The sequence below is a fragment of the Salvia splendens genome, chromosome 22, assembly GCF_004379255.2.
Source record: "Salvia splendens isolate huo1 chromosome 22, SspV2, whole genome shotgun sequence".
Lineage (NCBI taxonomy): Eukaryota > Viridiplantae > Streptophyta > Magnoliopsida > Lamiales > Lamiaceae > Salvia > Salvia splendens.
The window spans coordinates 20,359,485-20,386,171 of NC_056053.1; the positions used below are offsets into that span (position 1 = coordinate 20,359,485).

At 37.0% G+C, this 26,687-nt stretch overlaps 2 protein-coding genes across 3 annotated transcripts; both read left to right on the forward strand.

Moving 5' to 3' along the window:
- The first annotated feature begins 13,255 nt into the window (after window positions 1-13,255).
- LOC121786315 (ammonium transporter 3 member 1-like) lies at window positions 13,256-16,968 on the forward strand. Of its 2 annotated transcripts, XM_042184926.1 has the most exons (4): window positions 13,256-13,319; window positions 13,418-14,046; window positions 14,480-14,765; window positions 16,259-16,968. In XM_042184926.1, the coding sequence occupies exons 1-4, from the start codon at window positions 13,316-13,318 to the stop codon at window positions 16,771-16,773; spliced, it is 1,434 nt and encodes a 477-aa protein (XP_042040860.1). In that variant the 5' UTR covers window positions 13,256-13,315; the 3' UTR covers window positions 16,774-16,968. The 2 variants fall into 2 exon arrangements, with proteins under 2 accessions (XP_042040860.1, XP_042040859.1); XM_042184925.1 differs by lacking the exon at window positions 13,256-13,319 and having other exon boundaries at window positions 13,377-14,046.
- A 757-nt stretch (window positions 16,969-17,725) lies between these two features.
- Window positions 17,726-18,208, forward strand: LOC121786897. Its single transcript, XM_042185497.1, has one exon. The coding sequence runs from the start codon at window positions 17,726-17,728 to the stop codon at window positions 18,206-18,208; it is 483 nt and encodes a 160-aa protein (XP_042041431.1).
- Window positions 18,209-26,687: the final 8,479 nt, after the last annotated feature.

The window sequence follows — 26,687 nt, forward strand, 5'->3', positions numbered from 1 at the left end:
AAAGGTGTTCTTGAGGGTGTGAGTGCGTGTGGTAGGCGGTAGGTAGAATGTAGAATGAACCCTAGGCTTCTTCTCCTCTTATTTCCCTTCAAAAATCGCGTTTTCAGCTTTCAGACGCGTCAGACAATCCGACCCGGTCGGGTTGTATTTTTGAACTGGAAATTCAACCCGGCCGGGTCACCATTTTAGGACAGTTGCTGGATTCTGGCTCAACCCGGCCAGGTTGTATTTTTGCACTGTAAATTAACCCGGCCGGGTTACCTGTGCGCGGCTTTCGTAGATCGGCCATATCTCTCTCATCCGAACTCCGATTAGGGCGTTTGAGATACCCACGCGAAGCTCTTTCGAAGACGAAGAGAATGATATGCAGTGGGTGTTGATTGGACTTCAAAATCTCTAGAAGAATTGTCTCAAACCAAGGCTGCTGCATATCTACCTATTTTACACCTTTTTCTACACATTCTTAACAAAAAGGTCAACATACCAACATAATAGAGAAGTAGATATAAACACGCCTAATAATAGACGAAATATGATCACATTCATACAAAACCACCCTCTAAAATCATGTAAAATCCAAGTATGTCACCGGTCCATCGGGTTGCGGTCAATCGGGTACGGGCTAATTGGGTTGTGATTTCTTTCGAGTTGTAAAAGTTCAACCCTGACCCTAAAAGCTCGGGTTTCGGGCTAGCCCATCGGGCTACAACCGATAGGATTAACAAGCAATCAATCTAATAAATAATGACAAAAATTAGTTATTTTCGTAAAATGTAAAATATTTAGTTATGATCATTTGAGATATATGCTTAAACTCAATCATAAACATGATCAAATACTAATATTTGAGATATTTCGTGAAATTTTAATGCATGTTTTAGAAATTTAAATATTTTTTAAGTGAAATTGAAGTTTTTAATTTATTTATCAAAGATTATACTAGTAAACATAAAATTGAAAGTTATTTTTTAGTTATTTATATTTTAAAATTAATCAATGAAGTGTCGAATTAGGAGTAAAAAAAATAGAATAATAGAAATTTTATCAGGTTTTCGAGCCAGTCCATCAGGTTTTCGGGTCAGACCCTAATGGGTTGCGGGTTAATCTAGTGCGGGCTAATCGGGTTTTAATTTTATCAGGCTAGAAATTTCCAACCTTAACCCTGTAAATTTGACGGGCTATTCGGGCCGGGCCACGGGTTACGGGCTACACTGACATCCCGAACCGGGAACACATGATCCAGAATCCAGATGGTCGTAAAAATATTGGGAATTTAGATTATGTTGTTGCAGTTATTTTATGTTATTATTGAAAGTTAATACTAATATTTTTGGTTAATCTTAAATAGTTTATGATATTATCCTTTTGTGGTTATTCTCTTGTTTGAGACACCGTTACATGTGATTGTAAACATAAGATCGAGCTACACAAGGCAGTAAAAAACTTTGAATACGTGACTTTCTACATATAGTTCTATTTCGTTTAGTATTTATTTAAACAATTAATTTGTTTCTAGATGAAATGACATGTGTAAAGCATAATCCAAAAATGTTGATTTCACTTGTCAATTCATCAATTTTTTTCAAATTAAGCTTCAATCATGCAAGACGGGACAAAAATAAACATAAGAGTAAAAATCACGAAATTAACCAATATTTAATGTACCTCCTGAGTCCTGAAACTAAATAATCATATTATAGCAATTCTTTCATATAGGACCTTTGTTTTATTTCCCTTCAAATCCTAAAGATTTACTCTTACCATAAAGAGATATAGCTAATCGATTTTCTTGTTACATAATTCTTTCTTTTTTCATTAATCAATAGTCTCCATTTTTGAGAAGATCGTGATCATGCAATAAGAAGGGTTTTGAATTTTCAAATGAACATGCTTTTGCCTACTACAAAAAATTCACCATTGTTATATGTTGTTGGAGTCTCCTCTCAGACTAGCAGATCATCCACGGAATTACCTAAGCTAATACCTCTTAGTAATTAGGTGCTTCATTATCTTAATCAGTGGCAGATTCAGAACTCAAATGTGCAAGGTGCGGAATTAGATATTAAAAAAAATATATATATAATTCAGTATGTACTCCTACAATTTTTAATATAAATTAATTAATATATTAATTTAAATATAAAACTAATATTGATAAAATAGTAAACATTTAGATCTCATAAATAATTTAAATATATGTTTTGATAAACAACATATAATAAGATGCAATATTTTGATTACATAAATTAAATATTTTACAGTAATAAAAAAATGTATACTAAAAAATTTGATTTAACTATTTTCATAAATAAAAAAATAATATATGTAAACTACTAAAAGCATAGATTCATTAAATTATTGTAAGGGTTTGTTTTGGTAATAAGAAGCACTAATATGAATTGATAAAAGAAATAAATAAAGGATAAGAGAAGAATCTCTTAGTTAAAAGGCCAACAACTTAACTACTAAGCTTACTATAGATTAAGCTATAGATTTCTTATGGCATTTATCGAAAATCAATATTTTTTTACGTACGAAGGGGGTGAATATGCTCTTTCTAGCTCGATCATAAGGAATATTTAGGCTCTCCGGACGGCCAAGAAGTAGCGGACACCCCCTCCCGCAAAATCCGCCAATGTTCTTAGAGCATCCGCATCCGTGCTCTTGCCAACGAGCACGGATGTGGGCCCGGACCCACTTTTATTACTTTTTTACTCCCCGCTCTTAGGCAAGAGCACAACACCCACATCCGTGCTCTTCCGCAAGGACAAGCTCAAGGGTCCCACTATTCTATTATTCAATTTAAATATAAACATTTCCACAAAATTAAAATGCATTAAAATACCCGAAATAATATTACAAATTACAAAAAAATTAAAAATTACATAATTAAAATTCTAAAAATTAAAAATTACATAATTAAAATCCTAAAAATTACATAATTAAAAACCTAAAAAATAAAAATTACATAATTAAACTCCTAAAAAATAAAAATTACATAATTAAAGGCTAAAAATACCCCCGTGGAAGACTATTCATCCGGCTCTACCCCTAATGTTCTTTGGAGACCCCGTATCATTGCCACATGCGATCGAAGTTGCTCGGGGGTCATAGTTGACCTATCGGCCAAATTGAGTTGGGCCAAAACCCCCCACAACGAGTTGGTGGGGGGTTGAGGTGGCACAAAGGGAGCGGGAGCGGGATCAGGGGTGGATGGAGTCGTGGCGCGACGGCGGTTGGCCGTTGACTTCTTCCTTCCTTGCGGCCGGCGTTGGGAACTACTCTGGCCGGCGTCGGAGCTACCCAAGTTAGCTCCGGCGAGTTGGGTGGACACCTCATCGGAGCCGGCTTCGGATAGGGATACCGACCTCGACCGTTTTCCGGAGGAGCTAGAGAAGGATGATACGCCTCCCCTATACTTTGGATGCACACGCACCTCCTGCCAAACATTGAGGTACTTGAACAGTTTGTAGTGTTGGGATTGGTAGGTCGCCAACGCGGCACTGATGATGTCAACCTCACTTCTGCCGCTCCCCGCCGACCGCTCTTCCTGGAGGTAATACCCCTGGAACTTTTGGATTTCTTCGTTGGCTCTGTATATGGCATTGCACACCATACTCTCGTTGCGCTCGATTGTTCCAGCCGGCCGGTATTCATTGTACCGGCGACAGATGCGCCACCAAAAATGGTCCCCGGATTGGTTCGTGCCAATCACCGGATCTTCGGAGATAGACAAAAACGCTTTGAATAATTGCTCCATCTCCCCCGGAGTGTACGGGGTGCGGACACCACGAGTAGGAAGAGGAGGAGTTTGAGAGCCGCCGCTCCCTCCCGCTCTAGGTACGGGTGGTTCGGGTGCCCACCCGTATTGCCCATCGGGGGCATCTTGGTCGTCGACCGGGTAAGGCCGGTAGCCACCCGGAGCTTGCGAACTTTAGGTTTGAGCAGGGGCCAAAAATTCCGTTTCCGGACTAGGAAATGGTTGTGAAGCGAACCATTCGGGGTTCCAACCGTGGGAGCCGGAGGGGTGATCGCCGGAGCCGGACATTTTTTTGTTGTAAGAGTGAAAGAAAGATTGAGAATTGTAAGAATGGAAATGAGAGAATTTAGATGAGAATTGTGTAGTGTGGTTGACAAACACAGATTTTGCATGTTTTGAAGGACTAGATTTGACTTATTTTAAATGTCAATCATGCAAATTATGTTCTTAAATTGCATATGTTATACATTTGGTATTTTTGACGTGTTTGTTGATAAATGATAGAAAAAGATGAAAAAAGGCCAAAGTGCAGCAGCCTCAGTTCGAGCCCATTCTGCCAGCGATTTTGAAGTCCGGTCAGTGCTTAATACATGCCATTCTCTTTGTCTTCGAAAGAGCTTCGCGTGGATATCTTGCATGTCTCAATCGGAGTTCTGTGGAGAAAGTTATGATAATTCTACGAACGTTGCGCAATGCAGTCAAAGCTGACGGGAATTTATGCGGAAATTCACGAAATAAAAGAAATTATTATATTGTGAAGCCAAATCTCTCCTATTTCTTGTAGGGCACGGAATTTATCAAAAATAAACCTTTTTTCAGCCTATAAATACCTCTGAACCTAATTCATAATCTTTATCTCAGAGCCTCCAATCATTCCCCCTCTCTACACTTCTTCCATTCCATATTCCACCCTTAAATTCATCCATCTTCCATTGGAGCGGAGTTCTGCAGATCCAGGCAAGAGAAGACTGAAGATTGAAGATTCAACCTTGGGTTTTATCAATTTCTTTCATGTCTCGTACTTTATTTGTAGTTTTTACTTGTCTATGAGTTAAACATCAATTGTGGAATTTTTGGTGAAGATATTCGATTGATTTTCCTTGTTAGCTCTTGTAGTTATTTGATTTATCCTTGCGCTTTCTATATTCAATTGATTAGCTGCCTCTTGAATACATGTTAGAGTTGATTAGAGTACTCGGGAGATGAAATAGTTGACTTGGAAAATGGATAATTCACACTTTAATTCAATAGAACTCGGGAGAGTTGAGGTTTCACGTGAGGTCATTGGTCTTAACGATCTTTTAGGAGTTAGATGTTAGAGATTTAAAGGGGACTTTGATTTCAACACCTAATCTACGGATTTCTCACATTGGGAGAGGGTTTAATCCAGTTTAGTGACTGACTCAATAACTCTAGAGACCGTAATTCAAGAAGTCGATTGTGTTTTGGATCCTAATATTCTACATTCATATGTCTGCTTTGTATCATTGTTTAAATGCTTTCTTTTTATTTTGTTTATTTATTTTTCAGCCTAGTTTAATAAAATCAAACAAAAAAAAAACATTCGTGTCTTTAAATAGTATATGACGCTTAGTATATGATAGCCAGTTGCAATCTTATGCCTTGTGTTCGATATCCCGGTACTGACCTTTAGCTATACTAGGTCTACCCTGTAAACTTACAGGTATTTTTAGTGCTAATAAATAGTGCATCAAGTTTTTGGCGCCGTTTAGAGATGAAAATGTGTATTTTTTGGGGAAAAATTGAAAAATAAATTAAAAGTGGGGAGAAAACGGATATAGTTTTTTGGGAAGTGGGAAATTATTATTTTTTATTTTTAATCGGATATTTTAATTAAAATATGATTTTTTTTAAAAAATTTTGAATTTGCCAACGGCATTGCCGTGTTCCAATCAGGAGCCACCATGTTAGCTGCTCGCTGGCACGGACGTGCTCTTAGCTAAGAGCAGCGCCGAGCCAGTGCCAAGAGCGCAGCGGCGAGCAGCGTTCCGCCGCGTCGCTGGCACGGACAGACGGACGCCGTGTCCGACCGCTGCGGATGCTCTTGTGCTCTCACAAGTACATTGAATTTATAGAAAAATTACGTTAGGGAAATCTTGAACTCAAAATTTCAAAACAAACAAACTGGAGTATAATAATTGGGCACAAAAATATATTTGATCCCTAGTCAAATAAAGTTAGGAACCCAAGAAAATTGCAGTAAAGGAAAACGAAAGCCTCAATATGGTAAGAGTCGTAGAAAGCGATTGATTGATTTTTGACTGTGATAAGGAAATAGGGCTGAATTAGGGGTCCAACATATGTGATACTGACTTCATTCAATAATATAATAGTACTATGAATGTTAATTTCAAAAATTTTGGTGTTTGGTTTGTGACAAATAAATGCCCTCTCACTTTCATGGTCAACTTACTCAGCTTTGAATTGCTCATAATTTAATACAATCGATGTATCTTCTACTTTATACTAATTGGTTACATACAACTTTATCCTATTTTAAAATAGAGTGATGCTAAATGGTTATATTATAGTCAGCCATATAAGGTTAATTTAGTCATTTTAGAGGTATTAGAAAATTAAAATTACTTAAATATCCTTCCCTCATTTTCAGTTTTTGTTTCCCTCCATCGTGATAAAGAATTCAGCCTCTTTCAAATTTTAAATTAAAGAAGCATTAATTACTACTCCACTTAATATCAAATTTAATTACTGCAGCAGTACTTAATAGCAAATTGGAAATTGAAGAGAATATTTTGCGTCATAGTTATAGACTTTATCTCCCTCTCTTCTAACTTGTTCTTTTCTACTTATATCATCTCTTGAACATGTTAGTGATGGTACGGGAAATGCCATGTTAGTAAGATTTTTCTTTCTTAGGAGTATTATAAAATTAAATTAGGACATTGCAAAATTTATTTATTAATTTAAAATATATAATGATGCATGACAACATGAATTGTAGTTATAATTTTTTAAAATGAAATTTTTATAAATATTTGAATTAAAGAAAATCATCCTAATAGAAATGATAATTGAACAATTAAGGTGAATTTTAGATTCAAATGAACACTTCAATAGTGATTAGTATATAACTTTAATCTAAAATTCATATCTAATAGTGAATTGAAACTAAGCACTATTGAATTGTTCGATTTGATCTAAGATTTAATTGAATTGAGTAGTATCAATAAAAAAACTCAAGTGTGTCAAATTAATCTATGTGCCTTTTATATTTTATTTTTAGATGCAATTGAGCAATTAAGGTGAATTTTAGATTCGATAAACATTTCAAGCGAATCTAAGTACTATTGAATTGTTTAATTGATTATAAGTTCAAATAAATGTTTAGTTACATCGTCTAATCTAGTAACTTTAAGCACTGTTGAATTGTCCAATTGATTCTATGTTTAGTTAAGAGTAAAGGCCAAAATTGGTCCTGAACATATAGTCATTTTACGATTTTGGTCATAAACATTATCTTTTGGATTTTTTGGTCCTGCACATATGGACATTTGATCATTTTGGTCCTGCACATATGGAAATTTGATCATTTTGGTCCTCCGTCAACATTTTCGTTAAAAACTAACGGTCAACATTATCTTTTGGATTTTTTGGTCCTGCACATATGGATATTTGATCATTTTGGTCCTGCACATATGGAATTTTGATCATTTTGGTCCTCCGTCAACGTTTTCATTAAAAACTAAAGGTCAACGGCCGATTTTTGACTAAAACAATGGGTTGGGTCGGGTCGGGTCGTGTTTGGGTTACACTTTAAGAAAAAAAATATTTATTTTTTATTAATTAAAAAATTATAAAACTTTAATTTTTAGTTATTTTTGTTGATTAAAAATATTATAACGACTAAAACATGATGTTATTATACGATTTAAACATGATATTACACGATAAAATAAAAAATTACCAAATTAAAATAATCATTTTTTAATCAAAATAATAAAATTAAAGTATACTAATATTAAATCTATATAATAAAATTAAATAATTAAAAAAATTATTTTTAATAAAATCTAAGCATAATATTTTCTTCAAATTCATGAAAAAATTAATTAAAAAATACTATACTTTAATTTTATTAATTAAAAAATATTAATTAATTTTTAAAGAATATTATGCTTAGATTTTAACGAAAATATTATGCTTAGATTTTAAGAAAATATTATTTTTTTCTTAACGTGTAACCCAAACCCGACCCAACCCATTGTTTTAGTCAAAAATCGGCCGTTGACCGTTAGTTTTTAACGAAAATGATGACGGAGGACCAAAATGATCAAAATTCCATATGTGCAGGACCAAAATGATCAAATGTCCATATGTGCAGGACCAAAAAATCCAAAAGATAATGTTGACCGTTAGTTTTTAACGGAAATATTGACGGAGGACCAAAATGATCAAATGTCCATATGTGCAGGACCAAAAAATCCAAAAGATAATGTTTAGGACCAAAATCGTAAAATGGCTATATGTTCAGGACCAATTTCGGCCTTTACTCTTTAGTTAACTATAAGTTCAATTGAATTGTTTAGTTACATTTTACAATGAGTGAATCTAAGGACTATTGAATTGCTCAATTAATTTTATATTCAATTAACTATAAGTTCAATTGAATTATTTAGGTACATCTTATAATTGAGTGAATCTAAGAATTATTGAATTTCTCAATTAATTCTATGTTTGATTAATTATTGAATTATTGAGTGAATCTAAGAATTATTGAATTTCCGTCGTGTCCGACCGCTGCGGATGCTCTTGTGCTCTCACAAGTACATTGAATTTATAGAAAAATTACGTTATGGAAATCTTGAACTCAAAAATTAAAAACAAACAAACTGGAGTATAATAATTGGGCACAAAAATATATTTGATTCCCTAGTCAAATAAAGTTAGGAACACAAGAAAATTGCAGTAAGAGCACCAGCAGTGGTGCGGAATTCCCGGCGGAATTTCCAAAAACACCTCCTGCAACGTCATACGGACTTCCCACTGCACTGCCACGCCATACGTAATTCTCACTGCACAGTGGCGGAATTCCCGACGGACTTCCTACAATAAAAAAAATTCACAATTTCACAAATTAAACAAGTTTCGGAATTAAACAATTTACGAAATTAAAATTTTGACGCGAATACAGAATTAAAATTTACGGAATTAAACAATTGAAAATTAAAATTCACAATTTCACAAATGTTTTTCATTAAAAAAAACATTTAATGAAAAAAAACGGAATTCCGCGGGCGTCAACGCAATGACCGACGTCCGCACGGAATTCCCCGCGGAATTCCGCGGAACTGCGAATTCCTTCACGGAATTCCGTATCCGTGTATGCCTTGCACAATGGAGGACGTCCGCTACGGAATTCCCGCCCGCCTGCGGGAATTTCGTAGCGGACGTCCGCCACTGCTGATGCTCTAAAGGAAAATGAAAGCCTCAATATGGTAAGAGCATCCGCAATGGCGGACTTCGCCGCGGAATTCTCACGGATGTGCCGGAATTCCGCGCGGAATTCCGCGGAAGGCTGCGGACCTGCGATGTCCTCAGCTCAATTCCGTATCCGTGCTATTCGTGCCTAATGGCGGACGTCCGCAGGGGAATTCCGCCACTGTGCAGTGGGAAGTCCGTATGACGTGGCAGAGCAGTGTGAAGTCTTTATGACGTGGGCAATGGGAATTTCGTGGGGAATTCCGTCGGGACATCCTACCATTGCGGATGCCCTAAGAGTCGTAGAAAGCGATTGATTGATTTTTGACTGTGATAAGCAAATAGGGCTGAATTAGGGGTCCAACATATGTGATACTGACTTCATTCAATAATATAATATAAATGTTGATTTCAAAAATTTTGGTGTTTGGTTTGTGACACAAATAAATGCCCTCTCACTTTCATGGTCAACTTACTCAGCTTTGAATGGCTCATAATTTAATACGTCGATGTATCTTCTACTTTATACTAATTGGTTACATACAACTTTATCCTATTTTAAAATATGAGGTCAAGTTTTTCTTTAGTTCTAAAAGTTAATCGAGATGCCTACGGCTACCTATGTAAATTAACTTTGATAAGGCTGTATCAGCAAAAAAGTAAATAAGATATTATGTTCATATTACTACATCTTTCAATTTGGGTCAAAAAGAAATTATGGACTTGATTGGACAAAAAGTAAATCGGAATTGATTCGACAAAAAACATGCATATTACATGTTGCAATCTAGGAAACATTTAGATGCATTACTAATATACTTTCACTAAAAATTGCATAAAATTTTTATCAGTTAGAAGTGTCAATTCGAATTTATACTCAGTATTTTAATAGTATATTGGCTGAAAAATCATGATATTAGGTTGAATTATGGTTTATCCTGCAATTTTAGAACCAAACGGAAAAACCAAAAATTGAATTTGTTTTTGATTAATTAATCCATGAAAAAAAATAGGCAAAATTATATCTGATGTGGAAGACGAGAAATCATATGTAGACTTACATTCACCACCAACGAGTTAGATGATGTCATCTATTTATAAATCAAACGGCGAGTTAGATGATGTCATCTATTTATAAATCAGGTTGGAAACATTGTCGATATATTACACGGTGATTACATATTTAGTTATGAGATAATTGTGAACACATCCAAATTTCATACTAGTAGTACTTTTTTTTCAACAAATTTTAAAAGTTGTGAAATAGACCATAATTTATGGTAAATTTTCATAGTTTTAGAATCAATCTGAATTTGAAGCTTCAACCATCTCACAATATATTCGATAATTTTTCATCTCGAATAAGAACATAATCATCTGACAATGGATCAACCAGGCATGAAACATCATAAGCGATGAATGGGCTACTAGTTTCTTGATGGGCCTCTGAACCCGATACATTATTATTTATTATTATTAAATTGATGATTGGGCTGCTAGTTTAGCCCAATTATTTATCTCCTCTATTACTGATTAAAATACGTCATCCGTCCTACAATAAGAGTCACTCTTGTTGTGGGGTACAAGTTTTAAGAAAAATGAAGAAAAATGAGTTAAAAAAGTTAGTGCAATATGAAGTCCAATTTTTTCTATTGTTTTTATAATAAAATGTGAGTGAAGTGAATTAGTGGAATGTGAGAGCTATTTACTATTTATGGTAAAAAAAGTGAAACGTGACTCTTATCGTGGGACGGACGAAAATGACAAAATATGACTCTTATTGTGGGATAAATGGAGTAACATTTAACGTGGCAAATCATCACATAAGCACGTTGTTTTATGTTATTAAAGGTGTGTGATCAAATACTAACTTTTTATAGTAATAACTAATAACTAAATATCAATTTTGTATGTTAAAAATATCAACCATCAATCTTTCTTGTGTTGATAAATTATGTCTTTGTATTGATATTTAAATTTATATGTTGTATTGATATAATTATATTTTTGTGTTAATAATTTTAATACACATAATTGAAAGTTATTAGTTATTACTGTAAATTAGTTAGCATACTAACACAGTTATTAAAACAAATTCAATCACGTATATAAGCATCTTGGATAACATATCAGTGAGATTATATCACAAAATTAATTATCAATTAAATAGTTATTCAAATTAATCTTTTTTATTTTATATATATTGAAGTAGGATATGAATATCGCAATAATATTAAATTAATTCCAGTTGATATTTTGAGCTTCTGCGTTTTGTCAACTTCCAGATGATACCATTCCTTAGAAACCTTAACTTCCAGCGCAGGGGAATCATATGTACAGATTCATGCGACGTCAAACATATAAAATATTAAAATAAAAATATACCCCAGCTCAGATACATCTGTCAATTATTCGAAGTAAACGTTTAAGGTAATAATTAAACAGTAGTACTAAAAAAGACACAAACACAAAAATCAGCATTAAGGATTATGTAAATGTTAGTTGACAGCAAGAGAAATTACCTAGTCTTTTCTAAAATTAAAAATTGTCATTTCTTATTCATCATTTTCATTTCAAGGAAAGATAATTTCACGCTGGGGCTCCGCCACTTGAGGAGGGTAGGGTGATGCCCCCCTCAAAATATTTCTTCTTCTTTTTTTTACTATTTTCTTCTTCATTTTTTGAAAAATTTTCAATTTCCTTCATAAATACCCTCCCTCAAACTCTAAAAATTTCTTTGTATATATTTTTGCCCCTTCTGAATTGAATTCTTGACTCCGCCCCTGATTTCACGACCAAATAAAAGTCACTCTATCTATACATATAGGGCCTGTGTCATGGTTCATTCATCTCATCAGTATAAAATATATTGCAAATAAAATGTTAATGAACTAAAAACAAACTAATAATGAATTTTGTGTAATCTTATAATGACCTTCCGTGTTTTAGTCTGCATTCTGCATTGATTATATTCAAAATAATGGAGTTATGTAGATTATATCCACAATCTACAAGCTACGATATGAGAAACAAATTCGTTTCAAATAGGGCTGACAATTTTCGACACGACACGATAATCCGACACGAATTCGCACGAAATTATTGGGTTGGGGTCAAGTCTTATTGGATCTATGTCCTTATCGGGTTGACCCATTAAGAACCCGATAATTTCGGGTTGGGTTCGGTCGGATGCGGGTCAAATACGGGTAACCCATTAAGAAATAATATTATTATTTTTATTATCATTTAAAACTATATATATTACTTTAATATTTTAATTTCTTATAAATTAGGTTTAAATAGTATAAAATGAATTTTAATTGTGTAAATTAGGTTAAAATTAAGGTTTAATCGTGTAATATTAGGTTTTAATCGTGTAATATCAGGTTCGGGTTGTTATCGTGTCGTGTCAACCCATATTATATCGTGTCGATAACGGGTTCGTGTCGGGTGCGGGTCGTGTTCGGATTTGAAGGTAGCAGGTCGGGTTCGTGTTCGGATTTACAGTTTCCTTAACAGGTCGGGTTCAAGTTAGGCCTTATTGGGTTGGGTCATTATCAGGTTGACCCGATAACGACCCAATCCGCACGATTTGCCAGCCCTAGTTTCAAATAGAACTATTTATATATGTGTTGCATTTATTAAAAGATGACTATACTTATATATGCTACTCATCCATATAGGTTTGTGTTAAAATGACAACACCTCTTAAAGCGACACTGTGACACCACGTATCCAGCAATATTATAAACGCTAGACAGCAATAGTATAAAAGCTAGACAGCAATCTATAGATTGCTGTCTAGCGTATTGGATATTGCTGGCCGAGAAATATTGCTGTATAGTGTATTGGATATTGCTGGCCGAGAAAATTTACCCTTAAGCATTTTTTATGATTGCCACATGGCAGCTGATTATTCGTCCACGTGTACAAATTATTGGCTAGGAATTGTGGTATGATGTTACTTTAAAAGGTGTTGTCATTTTAACGCACCTTATCAATATATTTACGAGTTGTATTTGATTCATTAAATTAGTCGAGACTCAAAGGGGCGACATAAGAGGTGGCAAGTAATTTTATTACGATTACCATCACATGAGTAAGTCCCTATAAATTCGATAAGCAGTCAATGAAATAGTAAATTGTATCGTGACAAAATAATTGTGATGACCGTTAACGCCTCCTCCGTGCCGCTAGCCTACCAAGCATACACCAGCGCCGCAGTGCCTGAATGGCTGAACAAAGGCGACAACGCATGGCAGATGACCGCAGCCACCCTTGTCGGGCTGCAGAGCGTGCCGGGCTTAGTAATCCTCTACGGCAGCATCGTTAAAAAGAAATGGGCCGTCAACTCCGCATTCATGGCCCTCTACGCCTTTGCGGCGGTGGTTATATGCTGGGTGGTATGGGCCTACAAGATGTCCTTCGGGGAGGAGCTCCTCCCCTTCTGGGGCAAGGCTGGCCCGGCCCTGGGACAGAGGTTCCTTATCGGCCAGGCCAGCCTGCCTGCCACCCAGCACTACTACCGCAACGGCACAATAGAGACTGCCTTGGCGACACCCTTCTACCCGATGGCGTCGCTTGTGTGGTACCAGGGCGTGTTTGCTGCCATCACGCTTATACTGGTGGCGGGGTCGTTGTTGGGGAGGATGAATATCAGAGCGTGGATGATGTTCGTCCCGCTCTGGCTCACCTTCTCCTACACTGTAGGAGCTTTCAGCCTCTGGGGTGGAGGCTTTCTCTACCACTGGGGTGTCATTGATTTCTCCGGTGGCTACGTCATCCACCTCTCCTCCGGTGTCGCCGGCATCACCGCTGCTTTTTGGGTAACTCCTCCTCTCTGTCTATTTATTTTAGTTTTAATTACCTATAAAATTAAGTTTCTTAGTCTCATAGTGACGTCGTTCAACTATCCATGTTGGCATGTTAACAAACGTTTAATTGTGGCACTATTCATCCACATCACTAATTTCACTAATTTGTACACATGTGCGCCAACTTAGCATCGATTTGCCTGAATAATTTGTTAAGAATAATTGCGAATTTTTGTCATTCATATTTTAAGAATAAGAAGTTTTGGACATACCAGAATCTTATCAAATTTTATAATTTTACATTCAACTACCCTTTATTTTATGTGGACTTGTATGAATTGTGTAGTTTATCAAGTCAATGAATACTTATATGTGACATTTAAGGTTATTTTTATGACTTGTTTGTTGAAAGAAATTGTTAATGAAATGGGATTTGGTGGTGCAGGTAGGTCCTAGAACGAAGATTGATAGAGAGAGATTTCCCCCAAACAATGTGCTATTAATGCTGGCGGGGGCAGGGATGCTGTGGATGGGGTGGTCGGGGTTCAACGGCGGCGGGCCCTACAGCGCCAACATAGACTCGTCGATGGCGGTGATCAACACCAACATCTGCGCCGCCACCAGCCTCCTCGTGTGGACGTGGCTCGACGTTATCTTCTTCGGGAAGCCCTCCGTCATCGGCGCAGTTCAGGGGATGATCACCGGCCTTGTTTGCATCACTCCGGGGGCAGGTATACATTTTCTTTTTATAAATATTTATGATAGTGTCCGATGATAAATAAAAAAACAAAATCTTCTCTTTCAAATTAATTAATTAAGTTGAATTCAATTCAAGGTATGCATAAACAAAGTGTCTTATCAACAACCATTAATTAAGTAGTTTGATTTCGACTAAATAACGTCGGCGTGCATGGCAGTACAAGGGAGTATATGGTTAATATAAGTTTGATGATCATATTTAACAAATGAAGGTGGTGTAAAAGACAAGTTCCATTGACCTAAAAAGTGGTTATATAATGCAATTTGCGTTTCATTGACTAGCTAGGATTAGTTAGTTAATTACTGCAATTGGGTTACTTAGAAAATCTTCGAACTGGGATTAGTTCGAATTACGTGATATATGTGTATATCTGTATTGAAGAACTTTTTTAAAAAAACATTGACCCAATTCAAGAGAAAAAACACAAAAGACCAATACAAAAACCATTTTCTCTTAATTTTTATACTTGCAGGTATATGAACAAGGATTTTGAAACGAAGTTCGACCAAATTACATATGGTATTGAAAACGAATGGATTAATTATAATCTACATATAATAATTAAAAAAACTTAGCTAGTCGGAGGATCGTTGGGCCATGTCCGGAAGTTGGCTCAATCCCAACATATTAGGGTATAATGTTATTAGGAGTAGTTCAATTCAGAACTATCTTTCAAACGAGAATTAAAAGTTGGTGATATAAGTATTACTCTTTCTGTCCGCTAATATATGTTTCATTTATCTTTGTTTTTTACTACTTTTGATAATGGATTCACATTCTACTAACTTTATAACACTCACATTTTATTATAAAACTAATACTATATAAAAGTAGGATTCACCTTCCACATCTAATACATTTCTTAACACTTGTGTCTGATCAAATTTGGCCTTATAATTGTGGATGAAGGGGTAGATTATTATCAACTGATATTAGTTGGCAACTGATATGTATAATTGTAGAGAATTCCTGTCTTGTTTTCCACATCCCTATTTACTGCATTGAGAAACAAAGTTTTCTGACCATTTCGTCTTTTTTTGGCCTCATTTAACATTTTTTAACATATAATAATAAGAAAGGGAAATCTTATGGATTGTTGTACATTTCAATTGGAATTAGGTATTCTGTGCACAACTCTAATTAACCCTTAACTACATATACATCTGATTATATATGCTTTATGTATTACAATAAAAAAAGGAAGTTTTTCAATGTGAGATCTAAAAACATTTCTCTCCATGGCCCCAGTACTAAGTATGCCATGGGTCGGGGCTTTAGCATGTCTATTGATAGTTTTGTGCTGCCACCGACATATTTTGTATTGCCAACTTGATAAGTTATCAAGTTCACCTATCAAAATTTCGTTATTGTTATTTGGTTACATATGTTAGACATTTTGATGTATATTCATCAAAATCATTTGTGTTGTTTTAATTGAAAATGAGGATATGCACATTGTTATAGGGCTTGTTCAAGGGTGGGCAGCCATAGTGATGGGAGTGCTCTCCGGCAGCGTGCCGTGGTTCACAATGATGGTTGTCCACAAGAAGTGGTGGCTCCTCCAGTCCATCGACGACACCCTCGGCGTCTTCCACACCCACGCCGTTGCCGGCTACCTCGGCGGCATCCTCACCGGCCTCTTCGCCGAGCCCGTCCTCTGCTCTCTCTTCTTGCCCGTCACCAACTCCCGTGGCGGCGTCTACGGTGGCGTCCAAATCCTCAAGCAGATCGTTGGTGGCGCATTCGTCATCGGCTGGAACATCGTCGTCACCTCCATTATCTGCGTCGCGATCGGCCTCATCATCCCGTTGCGCATGCCCGAGGAGGAGCTGCTCATCGGTGACGACGCCGTGCACGGTGAGGAGGCCTACGCTTTGTGGGGCGACGGGGAAAAGTATGACAACACCAAGCACAGTGGCACGTCGGACGATCTCACGCCGCAGCACAAGGCGTCTAGCGGAGCTACGCAGGTGGTTTGACAAATAGGTTTATGTATCCATTTTATACTTATGCATTGTTTCATGTGTGTATATGAACCTTTTCGTTTCTTGGGTCATATTTATGCCATAGGTTTTACAGAATTGTTAATCCGTTCTTTAATTGAATTGTATCCATTTTATACTTCAGCCTCAAATACCAAAATTGTGGAGCAAAATTTAAGAGGTTTGAGGTTAATAGAAATGGTCCAACTATATCTGTCTACAAATATCCTTTTTAAACTACTTTTAACTTCAGATATTACTGTAATTTTATCTTTGTCAGCAATAGTACGTTGAACTAAATTCCACAAATCAGGAGATAAAGTTTAGGTTCATACTGATATGTATACTTACATGTATGTTCAACCTAATCAGATTATGAAAAGTCCACCTGCATCATCGACCGTGGATTGAAGGTTGAAAGGTAGACAAATTATATTGATATATAGAGAAGTAATACAATTGGAAAACATAAATTTCATTTTACCTTTTTGGGAAATACAGTTTGCATCTATAAAATAAGAAAATACTTATAAATTACAAGTATGGTTAGCTCATGCTACCTTAAAATTAAATTATAGGAGTAACGCTACTACAAACTTTCCTAAACACCATGAAGAATAGTTGAGTTAAAATGGAGTTACAAAATTCAAAATTAAGTTAACGATTAATGGCATACACATGCGAATAAAAAAGTTTGTGGGGAAAGGTATTCTATAGTAAATGGTTAAGGAGTTATAACGAAAATGGAAACCGGTTTAATTTAATAAATACCTCCATAAATAGATATGCAATTCTTCTACCATAAGGTTTGGCTTTCCTCCGTGGAAGCGGCGGAGCCCAAGAAGAAGAACAACATTTTATCCCAACTTCTTCTCTGTTCGATTCGATTGATTAATTTCAGGCATCGCCATATCCCTGTTTTCTTCCAGATCTGAAAAAAGAAGAAGAAATGGATATATTCCGGAAGGCAAAATCGATCAGGATGGTGAGCTACCGCGACAAATACCTAACCGCGGATGAGGACGCGGAGAGCGTGATCCAAGGCGAATATCAGCACCCGCAATCGGTGTGGACAGTCGAATTGGTGGAATACCGCGACGCCATCCGTCTGCGGAGTTGTTTCGGAACGTATTTGACAGCCTCAACCATCCCGCTCCTCCCGGGGGTTACGGCCAAGAAGGCGGTGCAGACGACGTCGATGCCGTCAGATCCGACGATCGAGTGGGAGCCCCTGCGCGACGGGATGCAGGTGAAGCTCCGGTCGTGCTGCGGCAACTTCCTCCGCCCTAAGGGCGGGCTGCCGCCGTGGAGGAACATTGTCACGCACGACGTGCCGCACCTCCCCACTTCGGGGAACAAGCTCCTCTGGGATGTCCACGTCGTCGAGAAATCCTTCTCGGAGACCATGGATTCCATCATAGAATACAGTTAATTAATTCGATATGGATAATTGAATGTTGCATTTGTATATAACATAGACAAGGATTTGTTCCTATGGAATTGAATGTTGGAAATTTTGAAAATCCAGCAAATATTGTGTTATCAGGTACGTTAGCTTCTATCTACCAACCTATCTTTTTGTTGTTCATGCAAATATTAACACAATTTGCTTCAAACGGATTTGCTTGACGAACATTTAATCCAGAACATAATTTTGGAGATTGAATTATGTTTTTTTTGTACATTGTCTTCTTGACACTTATATTTACAAAAGTCTAATTTAACCCATCCAAATACTGGTTTATGGCATCCTCTTGATTGAGTTCAGATGGATGATCATTCTATGATTGAACTTAAACGCTGATTACTCTTGTGTAGGTCATCGAAACAAGTTTTTGGTTGTGACTGTTATAATTAATTGCTTCTCAACCCCGACAATTTTAGCCAGGCAAGAAAATATTATGTGAATTACAAAGTCTCTATTTATTTACTCATAAAGAAATCATTTCAAAAAGAAAATGAATACACTTGGAAGAAATTGGAATTCATCCTCTTTCATTGTCTTTTAGACGGTGCATATATAGCCAGAATTGGGTTTATTTCTATGCATTTATGGTGTTCAGTGTGTATGTAATATATCTCCATGGCCCTCGACTAATATAACGGCCGCACTGTTGAGTCCATTAATCTCCAGAAATCATTTATTGCCCATTAGCTGATATTTGTAGCGGCATTGAGAAATGTGTCAAGAAATGGAATGAAGTTTACTGAACTACCCCTTCCGTTTTCAACTTCCCAAAATTCTGACAGCGAAATTTTACAAATTGGACGAGGTCATTTACGTCAAACCACTTTGAAAAAGATGACAACTAATAAAATAATAAATGCACAGATCAGCTAACTTACCTTATATCTTCCTCACTGAACGAAAGACTTCTCCTTTAAATCTGTGGGCTCCATACCCTCAAATCACATTGGATTTTATATCTTGCATTCCCCTATAAAGAACACTGAACAAGTGTAAAAAAAAACACTGAACAAGTGTCCACTTTATTATATATGGACAGACATGGGATAAAATGTAGTCATTTATTGGTGTTGAGTGTGTGAGACTTAATTCTCATCAGCCATAGAAATCAATGAGGGCCCGCACGTTTGAGTGCTATGATAGAGTGAATTGAATTCTTATAGTAGAGAGTAGAGGTGGTTTATGAAATTGCCTCGATATTCATTTCAAGAAATGAACGGAAGATTACACTCCAATTTCTCAGCTTCTTCTCTCATTGTATTCAACCCAAATCGCAGTACACGATTTTCGATGGTGTTTTAGTCCACCCACAAAGGACACAAAAATATTAATAAGTACTAGTAATTTATAAATTCCAAAAACTAGGAAGTTGCCTTATTTCTTGTAGACTGAATGTGGGATTTGATTTATAAATATGTGGGATCCATAACTATAAATCTGATCATGTTTTATTTCTTGGCTTCCCACATTTTGTTTTATGTTTTATATATGCATTCGAATACGAATTTTTGTCGAGAAAGATTGTTGACGACTTGACGCCCTATAGCTTTGTGGTATCTTCCAACCTCGCTTGTGTTTATGATAAGGTTATCGTGATTCATCCACAGGTTACATTATTTTTATGAATAAAAGTTATAGCTGTGAGTAAAAGTTACACTATCTATATGAATAAAACTATTCTTTTGAATAAAAGAACATTTTTGTGTAAAAGGTCATTCTTATTGCAAATAAATATTATTATTCTTATAAAATAAAAGTTAATGTTCACGCGAAGGAAATTTATTGTTATTACGAATAAAATTAATGTTCTCATAAATAAATATAATGTTCTTATGAACAAAAGTTAATATTCTTACTAATAAAAATGATGTTCTTGAGCATAAAAAATTATTATTCTTGAATAAACGTTATTATTCAAATAAATAAAAGTTTGAATAAAAGTCAATAAATTAAAGTTACTATTCTTGTGAATAAAAATTATTATGTTAAAGAAAATTTATTGTTGTAATATAGTAAAAATTATTATTCTAATTAATAAATGTAATTATTCTTTTGAAAAAAAGATTATTTTAATAAATAATAAAAGAATTATTCTGGTTAACTTTTAATAAATAAAAATAGTTTAATAAATAAATAAATAAAAACTTCAACCCATTGCTATTATTAAGCTTTACTTTAGCAAGATTTATTTGGCCCACTATTAAATAATGAGGCGGGGAATTTATTTGGCAAGTAATTATTTAGATCGATTTAAACCTAATAATCAATACTCTCTCCGTCCCATTACAAGTGATGGATTTCTTTTGTACACCGGAATTAAGAAAATGATATATGTTGAGTTAAAGTGGAGAGAGTAAAGTATGAGAGAGGAAAAAGTAAGAGAGATAAAGAGAGAATAAAGTAAGAAAGAGAGAATAAAATAAGAGATAGGTAATAAAGTAAGAGGTGGTTGAAGTTTTATTTTTAGCTAAAAAATGAAATTGATCACTTGTGGTAGGACAACTTAAAATGGAAAGTTGATCACTTTTGGTGGGACGGATGGAGTATTTGTTTGCTTACTTACCGAAATCAGAGCGAAATCGAAAATTTTAATTATCAGTTAACTGTTCAGGTAAAGCCCACTACAATCGATGAGCACAACCCAATCCACCAAGTCCGTTCTATCTCTTTTGTGGGCTGGACTTGGCCCACCAAGTCCGTTCTATCTCTTTTGTGGGCTGGACTTGGCCCGGCTTGATAAGTCAGGAACTTAGGATGGAGTTGCGTGTATGCTAGGGTATGCTTAAGCCCATCTCCATTTTTAAGTTCTTAGAATTAAATGGTGTGTGGAAATCACTTCTCTTAGCATAACCCTTAGAATTTGATCATGAAAAATAAAAATTAATGCTCCCTCCGTTCCATAGTAATGGAGACGTTTCTTTTCGGCATGGAGATTAAGAAAATTGTGTTAGGTGAGTTAAGTAAATGGAGAATAAAGTGGAAAATGAAAAAGATAGAGGGATTGTTAAGAGCGCAATTCTCTTAACGAAGAAATCCTGCGATTACACTCGCAACACACCAATCCGGCGCCCCGAACGTTGGGGTCGGCGGCTCAATTCGTGGCTGGCGCGGAGAACTTCCTCCGTCGGCAGTCTTCAAGGTTTGATAAGGAGTATTGCACAAGTAATGTGGGCAAATTATTTCTTCATTATTTTCCAATGAATAGAAAGATAACAATCTACCCTATTTATAATATTCTAAACCCTAACTTACGGAATAAGAAACAAATATAAGAAAAGAAGATATGCAAATCCTTAATATATCTAAACTAAATAATAATAATAATAGGCTCGTAACAACTCCCCCACGGTTAAAATCCACCTTGTCCTCAAGGTGGAGACTACGAAGCAACGAAGAGTCGAACGCCGAAGCTGTGGCGAGTTATCTCCTCCTGGATCAAACGGACACGATTGTTGTTTCAATCTCCAATAACCTACTATTGTGCATTCGATGTAAACCTCCTCAACGAACTTCCTCATGATCGTAACATGAAAGGGCTTGTTATCAAGTTCCCCCATCCTCTTCACACCCATACGAGAGTATATTGACATGTCTTTCAACCCATTAATCGTACCTTCACAAGCATCATGTAGCTCATCTTTATACAGATTATGGAGCTTCTCTGGTATTGAAGGAGACCCGGGGGACCATGTATCTGCATTCACTCCCTTCACATATATCTTTGCGAGACAACCATCGAAATTTAATGCTGCAGCTTTACTTGAATCATGATGACCCTCATCCTCAACAATTTTATCCACCTCTATAGCTCGTACTTCCTCATCTACTACTTTCTTCTCGTTGAGCCGCAAGTCAACTTGAATTAACACTCGTGAATCACCTTCAACTCCCAAGGGCGTCTCTTCACAAGAAACAAGCTGCGTCGTCGGGCGGATAATTGGTAGATGCGAGGAGGGAGGTGGGACAGCAACATATGCAATCGGTGGTATTGCTGAGCGTTGGAGACTTGTCGGACTGAGCAGCGGCTGCAGCACAACCGTGGGCTGCTCGTGGCAGGATCGGCTTTGGGTTGTGGCTGCCGGGGAATTGCTAAACCGATTGAGGGACTCCATATGTGCAGCAACAGGTTCGTGTTGCTGCCTATAGGCGTCTTGACGCCGCTGTGCGGGCCAACAACTTGGGGGTGAGCATTGCGGTGGTGGCCAGCCGGGAGGCTGTTCGTAGCAGGTGCGAAAACGAGTAGGGTGTTGGGACCCCCGATCGAGCTCTTGTGGGTAGCGATCCGTCGGCCTTTCCCAACTAGAGCGCGGTCGCATATCCGGGCGCGAGCGATAGGGTGCAGTCGCCACGCCGAACTGCGGAAAGCGGCCCCCTCGGTTGTGTAAATCGCGGGCATCATCACGCCGGCGTTGGATACCCCTACCACTGTCCCGCCAGCCGTGGTTGAAGGGCCAGGGGGCATCCTCCTCGGCCGTCCACCCGTCGCGCTGGGAATGATGCCCGTCAAAGTCTGTCTCATCCAAAAAATAGGGTGGATCCGGGTAAGGGATACGCGGCGTCCCCAGCTTATCAACGCGCCTATCCATCGAATCCAACAGGAACTCCAATCTATCGAATCGAGCCATGATCTTCTCAAACCCTAGCGACAAGGGGTCGCCCGTCCATGCTGTATCGATGTAGGTGCGTGACATTATGTAGGAAGAGCTATGGCGAGAATACAGTGGCGTTGATAATGGGAAAAAATTGGATGTCGATGTCCTTCCACTTTGTAGATTACAAAAAAAAGGCTAGCTATGGTGATGGGATCGAATAATGGATTGAATAATGTGGATTTTGGTATGGTAGGTAGAGTTGGTGGTGATGCGGAGGAAGAGTACGGGATGAAAGCACCAGTTGTTAAGAGCGCAATTCTCTTAATGAAGAAATCCTGCGATTACACTCGCAACACACCAATCCGGCACCCCGAACGTTGGGGTCGGCGGCTCAATTCGTGGCTGGCGCGGAGAACTTCCTCCGTCGGCAGTCTTCAAGGTTTGATAAGGAGTATTGCACAAGTAATGTGGGCAAATTATTTCTTCATTCAATGAATAAAAAGATAACAACCTAGCCCTATTTATAATACTAGAATACTAGCTTAGGGAACAAGAAAACAAGATATGAAAATATACTATGAATCAAAAGATATGGGGAATAAAAAGATAACTAAATATTTGGGGAATCCTAAGATATAGGAGGATCGTAACAACTCCCCCATGGTTAAAATCCACATTGTCCTCAAGGTGGGAACCATGGATGTCACGCCCGCCCTCTAGGGTTAATAAAAGCGGGCGATCGCGACTTAAAGGGGTTTTAAAGAACGGGCATAGAAGGCTAGGGTTTCAATAAAAGTTTGACTAAGAATTTAAGTTTAATAAATAAACGACCAAAAGCATTTATATTAAGATAAGTAAAAAGACCAAAGGTTTGACATTAATAAAAGAGTAACGAGTTTTCAACATTTAATCAAAAAGATTCATAGTTAAGTAAAAACAAGTAAAGAAAATATCCCAGCGGAAGCATCCAAGAGAAGAGTGACGTCATGTGTGAAGACACGACGACACTCAGAGTTTCAAAACGACCATAGTTTATTATTAATTCCTGCTCAACACCACCAACCGCTCGTCGCTGCTCAACCTGCACATAGAGAAAACATATGCAGGGCTGAGTACTTTTGAAAATACTCAGTGGCTCGTGCCGAAAACATTTTAAGTAAGAGTACATATTATTATCATGCCATACGTAGGTAACCATCGGGGTTTGAGATTAAAAGACCCGAGGCACCGAAACATTTTCCATTGTTCAAAATAGCGACTGCGCAGTCATTTTTCCCCATCGTCATCAACCATATCTGCCAATACATGACAAGGAATGCGGCCGCAAACCAGGTCACTAGACCGGCCAGCCCGTACGCTAGCACACGATCTACCATAGGTGTACACTAATCCACGTAGGGTTTTCGGCCCTACGAGGACCCGAATTCGATTTATATAACAGTGGCAACAGCCACATCAGATAGGCATGTCAAAACAAATCAGGCATGATAATCACTTTAAACCACCCTTATCTCTCCACAGTCATACGTAAAAGATTTTAATAAAATAAAACCCACACATATCGTAGGGTAGAAAAGAAGCCCACCTCGACCGTTTAGATTTCAAGTTTCGCTTTTCCTTTGATATCACGTTTAGCGCACGAATTTTCACCTTTAGATAAGGTATTCCCAATTAGTCATCAACATGGACTAAAATCATGCATGTCCTAGATCATTCCCCTTTCCCGCTCAACAATAGGAATCACATCATATCACACTTCTTTGCATATCACATCACCTCATCACATATGTAAATTCATGTATGTCATTCAAGCATACAATTATAGTTGTTTAACCCAAGTAGAGATCTGGCAGCTCTGCGCAACCTTTTTGTAAAAATTATCTAAAAATCATCCGACTTCCGTTGGGGCTAAAACTTTACGACCAAGCAGTAGACTCATCAAACAACTTACAGTTTAAATTTAATGTCAAAATAACCTTTTTAGGTCGGTCAAACAGAAAGCACAACCTACTGGTCGAGAAAACACGTTTTCGGCAGAAAAGCGCAGTCAACTTTAAAAATTCACCATAAATTCATCGTTCAACCAAAAGGGTCGAAATTTACACACAATATAGAAGACATCACGAAGTTTACACAGGAAAAAGAATCGGTCAAATCGGAGTTCGTTTGGTTGGTCAAAAATACATCAGAACACACTGTTCAGAAATCACAGATTTTCATATTGATAGCAATTCGAATTAGGGTTTATCCCTACTCATTCAAAATAAATCTTTTCATGGTTTTGATATAAAATCATGCTCACAAGAGTCCTTAAACACATATTTTCATGAAATCGCACATCAATCACCGAGGATTCAATAAATCAACAAGCAATTGCAATCAAAACGTACTCACACAAACGATTACACATTCCCACCGATCAAACCCTTAGATCGGCATTCCCTACACTCTCTACATGCATGAGGGAGTCAAAGAAAGTCTAGATGGAGAGGATTGAAGAATATGGGTTTGAATGTACCTTTTCTTGGACGAAATAATCGGTAGGAAGCAATTAAAACCTTGGTTCTTCAACAATCTCTTGGAAAATTGTTATGATCTTGAGTGAATGGAAGAACAAGTGTGGGAGGAGATGAAAAGGGGAGGGGGCGTGTGTAGTGAAGTGGGAGGCGTGTGATGAGAGGCTAGGTTTAGGTTAGGAGTATTTTATAAGGTTAGAATAGAATCTCCAATTAATTAGGAATTTGGAGGATTAATGACATGAATATTTTGATAGAGATTAGGGAAGATTGTGGGGTGGAATTAACGTGACTTTGGGGAGAAGAAAAGAGAGAGATTTCGAAAATCATGGCTAATTTATTAGCCTATGATTTTATTTTGTATTTTCACGGAGCAGAATAATACGGAGCAAGAAAATTAATAAAAATCCTCCCAAATATTATGGAAATAGGCGTGTTATTCAATTCCTCCCACAAGGAATAATTTCCAATCTTTAATAAATAAAGATATAGAAAGATTTGCTAGGATATTCCAATTAAAACATGGAAAGGAATAATTTATGGATCAAAAAAATAAATGAATAATTTCTTCTCCCAAAAGCTAGGAGATTTCGAAATCTCCTTAGGAATAATAGTGGGGCCGATTTTTATCAAGAATTAAATAGGGTAATTAGGCTTTGGATTTAATTGGATAATTATCCCAATCAAATAATTAAATCCAACAAAATAGAATTCCTCTCCTTAAAAAATAGTAGTGGTCGAATTTTCTCAATAAAAAGGCAGGGTAATTATTTATGCCTCTAATTAAATCTCACTCCCCAAAATAATATAATTCATCGCAACATTTCATTCCACATCAATTAATTATAACACGTCATAACATCAACGAATTTGACTTGGTCAAAACAAAATTAGGTCACCAAAACAAACACATAATAAATCGCCATTTAATTCCTGCAATCAAAGCAATAAATACAACGTCTTAGGGTTCGAAAACTAGGGTTCAAAAAGTGGGGCGTTACATCCTACCACTCTTAAAAGAAATTTCGTCCCGAAATTTGGTACTCTCATAGGAAGAGTTCTGGGTATAACTCCATCATCTTGTCCTCAAGCTCCCACGTGGCTTCCTCGTGCCCGTGGTTTCTCCACTGTACCTTCACGTAGGCAACTTGCTTATTTCTCACGTTCTGGACCTTTCGGTCTAAAATCGTTTGGGGTTTCTCCTCATAGCTCAAGTCCGGGTTCAACGCGACTTCTTGGTAGTGAATCACGTGTTTTGGGTCAAACACATATTTCCGTAACTGCGACACATGAAAGACGTTATGCACGTTCCCGAGGCTTGGAGGTAGCGCCAAG

Excerpts from the sequence above, each read along its gene's own strand:
- LOC121786315 (XM_042184925.1), top strand. The coding sequence starts at position 13,387 with ATGACCGTTAACGCCTCCTCCGTGCCGCTAGCCTACCAAGCATACACC. Across the intron at positions 14,047-14,479 it reads GCATCACCGCTGCTTTTTGG|GTAGGTCCTAGAACGAAGAT; the intron begins GTAACTCCTCCT and ends TTGGTGGTGCAG. Across the intron at positions 14,766-16,258 it reads TTGCATCACTCCGGGGGCAG|GGCTTGTTCAAGGGTGGGCA; the intron begins GTATACATTTTC and ends ACATTGTTATAG.
- LOC121786897 (XM_042185497.1), top strand. The coding sequence starts at position 17,726 with ATGGATATATTCCGGAAGGCAAAATCGATCAGGATGGTGAGCTACCGC.